Source organism: Leptosomus discolor, chromosome 13, assembly GCF_034619465.1.
Source record: "Leptosomus discolor isolate bLepDis1 chromosome 13, bLepDis1.hap2, whole genome shotgun sequence".
In the NCBI taxonomy this organism is placed as follows: Eukaryota; Metazoa; Chordata; class Aves; order Leptosomiformes; family Leptosomidae; genus Leptosomus; species Leptosomus discolor.
The window spans coordinates 22,771,502-22,784,508 of record NC_141403.1 but is presented as its reverse complement, the minus strand read 5'-3'; the positions used below and the strand labels follow the sequence as shown (position 1 = coordinate 22,784,508).

The following is a 13,007-nucleotide window of genomic DNA, read 5'->3' as shown; positions in this document are numbered from 1 at the left end:
AGCATGAAAATAATATTTTGTTTAAAAGTCTGCAATGATGTGATATGGAATTCAATTCTACGCACCTATGCCTTTGACACATTGAGTCCCCGTCACGTTCTCTTGACCTATTGTTACAAAAGATTCAAACACATTGTACAGCACCTGAAAAGAAAAGTAGACTAACTTAGTATTTGCCTCTGAATTAAGACTATTAAAATAATCTCATTATGGGCCCCAACATTATGAATTCTGAAATTCTCTATGACTGAGGAAGATTCTGTGTGGAGGTAGAAGACTTTGCAGATTCTTAAATTTTTCAAAATCGAAAAGATGCAGTGGAGGAAGAAGAAAAAACTTTGTAAAAAACCCCCAACTTTCCATTTCTTATTTCAATATGATTTCTATCTATAAGAAGCATTGTTAAATCTAGGCGTGTTTTCTAAAACACCTCTCACTCTAAAATCCAGGGGTTTTGACAGATTAATTTAGTTGCCTGTATAAGATAAATAAGATACTTGATAATAATAAGTTGCTAATAATAAGATACTGGGTTGAACATACATAAAATAAGTTGAACATAAAAGAGAAATAACTATAATAATTGTACTAAAGCTTTTTGAATAATTGACTAACAGTCATAGTGCTGAAAGCAAAGAATTCATCTTACCCATACCCATGCCTAAGGAGGTTTGTATGAGCATCATTCTTGACACGTGGCTGTCTAATCTATTCTTAATTCCTCCAGCGGTGGAGAACTTTACTATGGCTTTCTCAGCTCGCCTTGTTGCAGCTAAGCTTGTTAATTCTTATCATGTTTACCCCAGTCATGGCATACAGGTTACTTTGTTCTGTAACAGCAGTCTTTTATGTATTTACATTTAAAGAATGCTACATCATCCACTCTCTTCTGTCCTCCAGTCTTTCCTTTTTCAAGGTAAGAACTCCCGTTGTTTCGACCTTTCTTGTAGGCTGTGCTTTCTGACTATTGGTCATGTTTACTCTTCTCTTCTGGATTTTCTTCAACAAACAATCAAACTTTTTTTAGTGGCAGAGCAAGTGTTTGTGTTCATTTCACAGTAACAAAAACTCCTTTCCTTCTGAAAGCCAGTGATGTTGATATCTGAGTTCCTCAAGGGTTTATTTTGGTATTTGTTCCTGGTAATACCCCAAAAGTACTAATGAGACTGATATATAAAGGCAATTAGGTTTCTCTGGAGGCTCTAAATGACTTTTTCAAACTCATGTGAACAGTCAAGCTGCTGCCGGTGACCTTGCAGTGCCTTGCTGCCTTGGTTAAGTCACTGAGCCTGGTGAATGCGTCTTACCCTCCTTTGGAGATATGCAGGAGCAGGAATAGGAGTTAATCCAAGAAATGAATTGAAACTCTATATTGCATAGCATTTTTCTGTCATAGGGCTCCCTGGTCCCTGCCCACTAGCACTGTACTACAAAGCTATTCTAAGAAAAATTTTGTGTGAAAAGGTGTTTCAATCAAAATAAAAAAACATCGGTAGAAATCTGGGATTGTTTTAAGTCTTATTAAAGTCTATGAAGTTTTCCTTTTCTTTCTAAACGAAAAGAAAACTCCAGACCAGAAATTAACACATTACCAAAAAATCCCGACCCAAACCAGAAACTTTCTAAAATGTCCCACAATTTTTCCCCAACTGGCTCTTTGTTATGTATCTGTTTGATAAACACCTGATTGAAGCAAAAGAGAGGAAACGGGCATAAGCACTTTGGTGAGTATTCTCTGTCTCACTGTCTATGTATCTGAGATATGCATATAAATTATAGGCATAACAGAAGTATGCAGAAAATAACATGTGTATTAAAAAACAGCAGCAAAGAAAGGCTTAAAATCCCTGTCACTAATTTCAGTAAGTCATGAAAGCTCGACTTGAACAGCAAAGGCAAATAAAACACATGCATCTGAAACTTCATTTTTAAGGCTTTTATGCTTATCCAACCCAGGACTGTATATTTTTATGTGACTTACGGGCTCCAAATAGCTTTCATGCTCAAGCATTTAATCTTTGCAATACTGCATTTGTAAGCAAGACAGAGAACACCATGAGCTATCCTACACTAGCCCATGAGTGGATACACACAGGTGATACAGTACTTCATTTAAAAGGAAAAGACTCTTCAGAAGAAACTCTCTAGCATTTGAGTGTCTTCGGGATATATAATTTACCCACCACAGTTACAGCATCATTCAGAAGTGATTCTCCAAAAACAATGATGAATAGAACTTCGTTGACATGGACTTCTTCAAACACTGCCAGAACAGCTACAGGATCCACAGCGGCGATTAAGCTGCCAAACAGGAGGAAGTCCAGCAGTCCAGTATTCAGGTGGCCTTCAAAAACCAAGCAAACAAAGTATAAGCAGAGTCAGCTCTGTATTATCTATAGTAATGACAGACTGTGATATCACAGATAATGCAAAATCCTTGAAAATATGGATCCTAAGAAATCAACTGGAAGGCTTGGCACAGAAACTGCTTAGCAAGCTCTGCATTGTGTCACCTTGTATCCTACAAGGTCTGTTGGACCCAGCATTGGCCCATGTGGATCACAGCTGATTCTGGGAGTGGCACAGTCCTGTTCTTACGGCAAGGTGCTTGAGACAAGTATTTCCAGATCTAAACTGGCTTTGTATTTGTGTGCGGCATGGTTTGTCTAACTTGAGTAGATTATCTCAGGATAACAGAGAACTGACAAGATGGGAAGAGGAATATACAAGTAGTCCTGAAGTAAACGTTCCAAAACACTTCATGCCACAGGCCAAATTTGACTCTTGGTCGCTAAGAACTGCTACAGTAAGGCTTACTGCACTCAGTGCAGTTAAACACCACTTGTGACCTCCTTATCCAAGTAGAGATTCATTGATAGGTGCAGTTAAGCTGGATTATGATTCATGAGGCCACTGTTAAATTGTCTGCAAGTATACCATAAAAATAGATGAAGGACTAAACCTCATCATGTTTGTGGTGTAGCCGCTTAGGAACTTTGGCAATTATTTCAGAAGTTTTGGAACTACAAAACCCTGGTGACAAAGTAAACAGGTTTATTTAATTTTTTTTTTAATCTTCTTTTAGTTATTAATGTTATTTGGTTCACTTATGCAAAGAGACTGAGACAAGCATGACTACCATTTAAAAAGTAACAGAAAAGGGAGGGCCACAAAGATCACTTTGCTCAGTTTCCTAAACAACCCTCTTCAGGCAATTGAGAGTGGTATCCCAGTCATTTTTGCTGGGGAACAGATTTTCGAAAGGGTAAAGAACAGGAAAATTCTCTTTGTGTTCATTAATGGGTGGAGGAGGAAGCAAGGTTCATTAAGAGGTGATGAAGCCCAAAATTACATGATTAAGAGCAAAGAAGGAATACATCAAGACTTCATTCATTAGATCACAGCGCAGAGGCCCACGCTCGAAATTAATAGACAGTTGTATCAGGCATGATTTCTACAGCTGAGAGAGAAATCCATCTGATTAAGGATTTGGAAGCATGAATCAGAGAATGACAATCAGTAGCCAAAGGATCGATATTGCCTGCAAGGTACTTCCAGAACAACACTGCCACTCCTCCAGCAAGAACTCTTACAAGATAATTTTTCAAAACTCGAATGCTTAGTGCTTGGAAGGTAGCTGAAACAGAAACTAGATCTTAAATATTTTTGATACAAAACTGCATGGGCACATTTACTCAAGAGAAGAACACTTACATGGGCAGCCAGAGAGAAGAGCGGACAACATCCTGTTGTACTCGCCAATGGCCAACAATCTGGGGGAGCAGCAGGAGTATATATTCTCTTAGCTGCTGGCTGCCAATCAGAGCATCTACAGTGTTTTCCATGCAGTTTACAGGGACCTTGGTAAGGCCCTGAAAACAGAAATTCGTAGTTGGCACAGATATATAACAACTTTATTTTCAAGTGAGAAGTAGTCTCGTTCACTCTTGGGCATATTGGGCTGTGAATGAGGACTGAGTCTATTAACTTCAGCATGAGAGACAGGTTGAAGCAGTGAGCTGAAGCCTGTGCCAAAAATTCTGAGAACAACCTTGAACCTGAATCTAAGTAATGGTTTCATCAAATGTTGTCCTTCTGTGCCATGCTTAAGGAAGGAACAAACTATATGACAATAACTATCAGATATTAGCGTACAATAGAACATAAGCTTTTAAAAGAAATTGACTCACTGAGATTGCTTATCTTTTTTATATGTTACCAATTACAATCATTGATACATTCTTTGACGACCTGCAAAGCTAGTGAGTAAATATTTATTGAGAGGTTAGGACACATCTATAATTCCTACAAAGCAGTGTCAAGAGGCATAGGGTCTCTACATCAGACTTTTATTTAGCCTAATAATGCAAGTTATTTCCAAGTAATATATGACCATTGTCTCCTCCAGCTCACCAGAGTCTGGAGTGACTAGCTGCCAGTGGTGACATCTGAGCAAGGTAAGTTTGCTGGGCCCAGCTTAAGATTTCTACACATACTCAGTATGTTGTCACTATGACCTAGATTGTGCAGGAAAATCGTTTCTCAGCATTAGTCACAATCACCATTATTCCACAGAGAAGTGCTGCTTGTGTTAGTTCTCCAGCAGATAGTGAACAGTCAGGTGCAATCAGCTGGACAGATTTATTGGATACTTCTTCCCATTCTGTGAAAGCAGACTGGTATGGCTGTTAGTTAATAGTTAAGGTGCTGATATTTTAATTTCACTTCTAAAGAAGGATTTCTTTGTTATTAGCACCTTCTCTCTTTCTCTTCTGCAAATTATAATACCTGTAAAGATACTGAATGTAAACAAAGTGCTGCTTTTATGTTTATCTATGTAGGAAATCTATGTAATTCAATTTGGATTGTGCACTCTCATACTGATGGACAATACTACCTGCCCATTCAATGGTAAAGTTGGAAGTAATTTGATTTTAGTTCATCTCAGACTGTGGTGGATATACATTCCTACATTTTAATGATATTACTTTTAGCATTATTCAGTCTGATTGTAGAAAAAGAGGGGTAGAAACAAAACTATGCCATAAAACTCCAACCAGAGGCTGCTACGAACTCTTCTAGAAATTGAGTAACTCCACATTCTCCTATCTTCAGCAAGTAGTAACAACAAGGCTTTTCACAAAGTGTGGTGCTCAGATCTTGCTGACATCTTGGAGGTCAACACAGTGTGTTCAGTGGATCAGGAAGTGTGTGTCATGTAGATATTTTGAAGTCCTACTTAGCTTTTCTGGAGAATGACATAGTTTGAATCAGGGACAGGCTTCTCTGGCCTTTTCCGTAGTTGAAATTAGAATTCTAGTAGGTTATAATATGTCTTGGTGGTAAAGACAGTTCCCCACAGTATGCCAATTAACACTCACTCTAAACATTTAAATTCACCAGGCATGTCAGTTTACTGTTTGCCTTTGTTATCATCCCTATTTTTAGCTTGTAGAGCTTTTGCTTTGACCTGCTTCTCCTGTTTAACCATAAGCTCAGAATTCTAGTATATACTGTCGCTGAAAGATTTGAGTAGTGATGAAGCAGAATATGTAGCCATCGAATCCAGCTTTTACAGTTAGTTGAGAATTGTTTATGGATTGGCAGAAGAGCAAGAGATAAACGAATTTTTCACTTAAAATTTTGGGGAAAACACTTGACTTTTCCATTTCACATGTCATAAAAAGGTCAATGCTTTTTCTTTAATGATTTTTATCAACATATTTTTAAAAGTAATTATGATTCATTGTATTTCCCAGAAGAGGATGTTAATAAACTAATTTTGGTCATATTTTTTAAATTCTTCCAAGCAGCTTGGCTATTTAAAGAAAGAAATCCTTGTCCAATCTGTTGCAATAGCAATATCCCTTTGTCATCTTTTTTATTCCTGAAAACCTGTATTTCTCTATAAATGTGAAATTGTGGATGCAATATATTGTGCCTACAGGCTGAAAGCACATGAAACATCTTACCTACCTATGAAAGTCAATAGTGTATGCACCTGAGCTGTCACCTTTGTATCTTCTAAAGAAAAATTTTTACATATAAAATGTGAGTTATAGAAAGGTAAAAATCTAAAATGTAAGATAAATCTATCATAGATGTCTATATTATCAACATTTGCAGTTTCATAAGATGAGCCTCATATGAATGAGTCTGTGGTCTAGTTCTTCCAGACTGGGATTTTCAAATAAGGACAACACAGGTTTCCTTTAAAATGCATGGAACAGATATCCCAATCTTACTCTCAGTTTTAAAGAACCCAGCCCCAAATTCTGCTGTTTCCCTGTGCTGGACAATGGGAGTGGGTTTTGAGGCTGGAAAATCCTATTGCGTTATCTTCTGTAATAATCAGCTAATAGTTTAATTCTTTATTGCACAAATGTTCTCTGCAACGTCTACAACTTCTGGCATTTGAGGCACTCTTTTTATCTGGACTGAAATGGATTGCTCCGAGGCGATCTTGCATCACAGTGGCTGGAGAACAGCCCCCTGACTAGCTGTTGAGCCTGTCATACAACACGACATACCCCTTGTGGTCTTAGAGCCACTCATTCAGTCTAGGATCTCAGCGCTGGTTGCTAAGAACAGATGGGCAGAGTGCACAGGCACAGCAGCATGCTGTGGCTATACTGCTCTCAGCAGATGTGCCCTGTAAGTGCTTTCTAGAACTCACCACCCTGAGAAAATTTTGTCCTAGAAGGGCTCTTGAGCTTCTCCAGTACAGACACTAGCTAGGATGCCTGTTTCAAAACACATGCAATCTGCATAAAACATTAATTATTGTTCTTCAGGTGGCAGTGTGTTGCTCATGTGCACACCACACCAGCTGAGGAGATTAAGAATCGCTGCTCTGTGCCTCTTCTCGCAGTCCCATGCCCTTATATTGCAGTAGAATTAAGACAGGGTACGTCTTACACATGCTGCTTGGCTCTGTAAGTCTTCAGTTACAATTTCCAGCCTCAGAAGACCAGAGATGTCATGCCTATGTATTCACTCAGCAAATGTTGCCTACTTTATATATTAAAGCTGACTGAAGGAAGACAGTTCCATTTCACAGTGACCTTGAAAGCTTCTGTCACAGCAGAAAGAAACAAGCCCTTCAGAGTGTATTTTTGTCCAAGTGTCCATTAGCAGGATGAATCCTGAGCTTTACCCTGAGAGCGTTCACACACATTTAGAGCAGGGAAATATGAGACACAGGGAAATAAGAAGGTTCAAGTCCCTTCTGTGCTTGCTTCAGAGAAGATTTCTCAGATCATTCTTGAATTTGGTAAAAATATTACAAATTTCTCCTATTAAAATTGGATTTTTCTGCTGAAAAGAGTTGTTAAGTTGTAAACTATCATCCATCTAACAGCTGGCATATAGTAGCGATCACAAGTGTGTCTTCGCAGACCAAACTTACCCATTATTCCTGTCTGATAGACACCATAGAGAGATAAACCGGTTGTGGCAGCATTCCAGACTGTCCCAATGACAGCATACAGAAGGATGGAACCAAGATTTCCAAAGAACAATCTATTTGGCATAAAATATCCAGCATCCAAAACAATGGGGGGCAGCAGATAGAAGAAAAATACAGTTGGTGTAAGGGCGAAGGAGGCGATGTGATCTGCTGCCCATATAATGCCGCCAAGGAAGAGACCAAGAACAATCAGCAGAGCACTCTCTGGAACCACCCGAGTGACTTTGTGGGACAAGTGGAAAACTGCAAGGAAAGACAAAAATAGTTTGTCAGAATTGGAATGGAGAAACAATTTGAGCAACAACTGCTGTTAGCTGGCAATTTTTGCTTCACACACACTTCCTCCTTTCATTGTTATTAGACCTAAAAGCATGTATGGAATGCATGGGATATAGACAGCGTCAGAACCCAGCCACTTCTAAAATAAAATTAAAAGGTCGATTTTCAGATTTTATCCAGCATATTTCAACTTATATGAAACCATGACATTTATTTCCTTTATCGGATTATCTTCTCCATACAAGATCTACTTAGGGAAAGATAGTCTTCTGTGCAAAGCAGTAAGTGCAAGACTGGAAAGAAATGGTAGAAGTGCTGGAAATGTATGAATTTATGGTTTATTTTTGTATCTAAAAACACACATCCGACCTCCCAACATTTGTCTTTAAAAATTACCAGTGTACTAGAAGGTTTATTGGAGGATGGGAGAAGAATGCTGAAAGAAGAACTAGTTTCAAGATAACTCTCTTTACATTTCTGAAGAATATTATATGACAACGTAGCCTGCAGCAGGAGCAGAATGGACCCGATATCATGGGAGATCCCTTTTGACCTTTTCATCAAAATCTCCCTAGTAAGGATTTCAGTTAATTCAGATCTTTTTGGAGGAATGGGGGCTTTAGTGATGCCACCTTCATATACAGATATATTCACGGGAAATGGTTCTGCAACAGGCTACTTTCTTTTGTATAAACAGTGTCATAAAATCTGTATCTTACAGTAGTATGCCAAATCTATTAATGAAGATGAACAATATGTGGTATCTATTATAGAAAAACATGTAATGGTACAGTGCGGTAAGGCTGTTAAAGTAGCCAATAATTACAGGCAGAGAAAATTACAGTGCTATGAGTGAATCTAAACAGACAGAAAGATGGCAAGGCCAAGATGGAAAAAATGGACAGTTAAAGATGACAGAAACACAAGTAAGACTGCAAATATATGTGGCAACACGTATTTATAATGCACTTGTTAGGTATCAGGTAAAAGAAAAAAAAAAAAGCAGAGAGAACTGAGAGAAGTCAAGTCTACAAAGAAAGATGGAACATCAGAAAAGACTAGGTGGAAAAGGTGTTTGATAATAAGGAAGCACAGGCGTGCTAATTGACGTTCTTGGGATTTCTGGGAGGTTTTCCTTCAGATTATCTTAAATATTGATGTGTCATAGATGGTCTGAACACCGGCACTTAGTGATGCTGACCCAATAAATGGGATTTTTTTTACATAGCTTTGTGTTGAAAATATGAGTTTCACTTTAGGAAGAAAATTGCACTAAAAGCCACCAATTTTCTCCTGATTTGAGCATCAGCCTAGAACTGTGTCAAAGCTTTTACAGTGCAAGTTAGCTCAAAATTAGTTTGGACAAGAAGCCATCATTAAGAATTCCAGACTTTTAAGGTATAGTGGAAGAATCTTTCCCATGACTATGCAGAGATCTTAGACCATGTTTCTTTACTGAAGACCATTGTTTTTCCCCCCAGCCAAGTATTTGTCCTGGTCAAACATTTACTAGTTACCTTTTAGAGTGTTTTAAGGGCCCCATTCCTGAACTGTCTGTCTTCATCTTGGCTGCACCTATGCAGGCAACATTGGAAGATCACTCAACTTTATAGTAGCCCCACAATAAGATGGTTCCTACTAGTGGTATATCCTTGATGGCCTCATCAGAACAGAAAACACGGAAGGAAAAATGACAATGGCCTGCCTATACCAACAATGAGCATGAATGTAGATGTTCCTAAGTGTTTGTAGACAAGACTTGAAAACTTAGCCATGTCAGAACATAGCTTCAGAGTGGGATTAATACAACAGCGATCACACATGAAAGTGAACTGCATTCAGTGAAGACAGCTAAACCACGCCAGTTGTCTGTCATCTGTGTCATGTAATCAATAGCTGAATAATACTTCACAGAAATGAGCACTATGTTTTTTCCCAGTTAGTTTCCTCTTTTTATAACAAAATCCATTGGGCTTGCATAAAAAAAAAAAAACCAAACCCACACTAAAAAACCTGAACTAACTACTATTCCATGTGTATAAATCGTAGCATTTAACTTCTCAGAAGTCTTTCCTACTGGTCATTCTTGATTCCTTGAATTTCCAGTCAGTGAATTATCAACTAATTTATCACCTCGCAGAGTAGGGATTATCTCCTTGTCCCTGAAAACGAATGTTGCTGAGCTAGTCTTACTAACCCAAGTCTGTTTTTCCTACTGTTATGTTTGCAGATAAGCCATGACTACAAGATGTTAAAGTTAAAAATTTAAAATGAACCTGTGAAGACTTTTCAGAACCACACATTTGGAAAAAACCCGATGTCCACATAAAAATTCATATTCTGCAGAATTCTCACCTTTACAACCAAAATCAGTTTCTTGCAGTAAGTGCTGGGAAGCCAAGCTAATTTTGGTTATAACACTGTCTCCTCCTAGAAGTCGCATGTTCTCAGTGAATCAACTACATCATATCTGTCTATGTTCCCTTTAGCTCAAATCGACTGATTATCTGTGCTAGATTTTACTATTACCAGCAATAAATTCTTCCCCTCTGTTAGTTTAGGAATGCATGCTGTGGACAGGAAAGTTATTGCATGAAACGGGGTTCTAGAGAAGTCTCTTCTCTTTTTTGCATTTGGCACAAGCAAAATCTGAACACTAGATTGTATTTGTCTTAGGGTAACTGCCTAGCTAACTCTGCAGGCAGATAGCAGGCAATACGATTAGCAGAATCCTAGTGTCCACAGACACAGAAATATGTATTATCACAACTGATGAAATCCAATGAAATCGCTTTAGACTAAGATGTAATTGTAATTTAGATCAATGTTTAAGTTCATATTTGCACTTACAGTGACGGGTAATTTTTTTCTGGCTGTATGCGCAAAATACATTCAATCAAGATTGTGCATTATGAGTGGTTATTACATTTCTAGAAATTGATAGAGATAGATTAATTCCAGATTCAGTCCTTAATGTTTTTTTAACAAAACATTATCCTGAAGTTATATCCCTAATACATGCTGAGTGTGTTACAAACTGACATAATGATAGTACATTCATTTCATAAAGTTTGCCTTTACTTGCTTAGGAGAGATCCAGAAATAGTCCCAGAAAATGAATCACATCCCCATGAAAACGTAGAAGACTTAGAAGCTTTAATGACATCTAAATGTCTAGCATGACTAGGTGTTTCACCTGACTGAGGAGTATAAAGACAATCCAGCAATAATGGACAAAGAGTTTAGCTTGATTCTGTTGTGAAAGAAATGAAATATCAGGAAGGACAGCATGCAGTGCTGCTCAGATTAACTACTCTGTGAGGGATCCAGAGATGAAATTAAGTCTATTTTCACTGCTGTTAATAATGAAAAGTACATGAATACCTTTTAATAAGGAGAGAGAAAGAGCGAGAAATAAAAATTGTAGCCAGTCCACTGCATAAAAGAAATAACAGTTCACAGGGCAGTCTTGTGATTTATAAATTTTAATATTTAGCATTTAGCATTTATCTACGTAAGTCTAGGCACAGTATTAGTAAAAAAGTTAAACATATGCTTTCCATCCAGTACGTGCTAAACCTGGCTTGAAAGTGGGTTGGACTGGCTAGTGGGTAAACTGTGTTTAAATTCAAGCTGAGCATCATTGAATTAGAAGCTTTCTACAAAGTTAAGAAACAATTACGTAGTCTAAACTTCCTGTTAATTCTTTTTCTGACCCTTCCTTTGAGATCCAAGAAAAGAGACTGACATTTTGTGTGTCTTACGAAAAAGACAAAACAAATTAGCAATTTATGATTTGATGGTTGGAACTAGTCTCTTTTGACTCAAAGAAAGAAATATACTTTAAGAAGTAAGTTATTTTTGTCACCTCTTAAAAATGCAATAACTCAGGTTAAATCCTTCAGTGAAATTTACAGCATTCTGTGAACTATCTGTTGCTTTCTAAGGCCATCCACAACTGCTTTGTAACAAGTGTTTCAACAGAATAACCTTTTTCTCATTCACTAAATGAAATGAAGACAGAAAGGACTGGTAAAATAGCAAGAATAATAAATAAAAGAATAACAAAGAAGAGAGAATGTACAATTCATGGTCAAGGCACTTAATAATTGACACACACAAAAATGTTTTCTGAAGTAGGGCTTCCAGTATTTTTTTCCAAATTACCTCTGACAGCACCTGGTTTTAATGCATACTGATTTTTGCTTATCAAGCAAACCATTTCAATGACTGACTTCTAGAATTTAGTGCTTTCCAGCTGAAATGAAAAATTCAAGACAGATTTTCCAGCTTTTGAAAATACAGCGCTGCAAAAATAAAAATCTGAAACTATATATCTATATACTGTTAAAGTTTAGGATATATGTGGTCATTTCAACACTATATAAAGTGACTAATGACATTTCCATTAACTTCATTAGTGTAAAATCAAGGCCCTGAACACTGAAATAATTTTTTCAGCTAATATCACTGTCCCAGTCAATCACAAAACATACTGTATGTGCACAGTATGCAACATGCCATCCAGAAAAATCGAGAACTGACTTATAATAATGCTAGTGGTTCTCTGGTGAAGTTTCTTTTCTATGTATCTTTGGATAAAATCCAAGGAATCACAAAATAATTCAGATTGTTTAAAATTTTCCATCTCTTCTTTCAGACTTACTATTTCCATAGTTCTATGAAAGCATAGATTATAGAATTACAGAATGGTTTGGGTTGGAAGGGACCTTAAAGATCATCTAGTCCAACCCCCTGCCGTGGGCAGGGACACCTCCCACCAGAGCAGGTCGCTCCCAGCCCCATCCAGCCTGGCCTTGAGCACTGCCAGGGAGGGGGCAGCCACAGCTGCTCTGGGCAACCTGTGCCTGTGCCTCACCACCCTCACAGGGAAGAATTTCTTCCCAATATCTCATCTAAATCTCCCCCCTTTCAGTTTGAAACCGTTATCCCTCGCCCTATCACCACCCTCCCTGATCCAGAGTCCCCCCCCACCTCTCCTGCAGCCCCTTTCAGCACTGAAGGCCGCTCCAAGGTCTCCCCGGAGCCTTCTCTTCTCCAGGCTGAACACCCCCAACTCTCCCAGCCTGTCCTCACAGGGAGCTGCTCCAGCCCCCTGAGCATCTTCGTGGCCTCCTCTGGACCCGCTCGAGCAGGTCCGTGTCTGTCTTGTGCTGGTGCCCCCAGAGCTGGACGCAGCCCTGCAGGGGGGTCTGACCAGAGCAGAGGGGCAGGATCCCCTCCCTCGCCCTGCTGCCCA

General features: G+C 38.5%; 1 protein-coding gene across 1 annotated transcript in view; it reads right to left on the bottom strand.

The window, feature by feature from the left end:
* SLC9A3 (solute carrier family 9 member A3) overlaps positions 1 to 13,007 on the bottom strand; it is a 115,876-nt gene that overhangs the window by 18,216 nt on the left and 84,653 nt on the right. The window contains exons 4-6 of the mRNA XM_086472482.1: positions 7,409 to 7,711; positions 2,184 to 2,344; positions 66 to 144 (exon numbers count right to left, since the gene is read on the bottom strand). Coding sequence (XP_086328608.1) covers positions 66 to 144; positions 2,184 to 2,344; positions 7,409 to 7,711 — 543 coding nt within the window. The remainder of the gene's footprint in view (positions 1 to 65; positions 145 to 2,183; positions 2,345 to 7,408; positions 7,712 to 13,007) is intronic.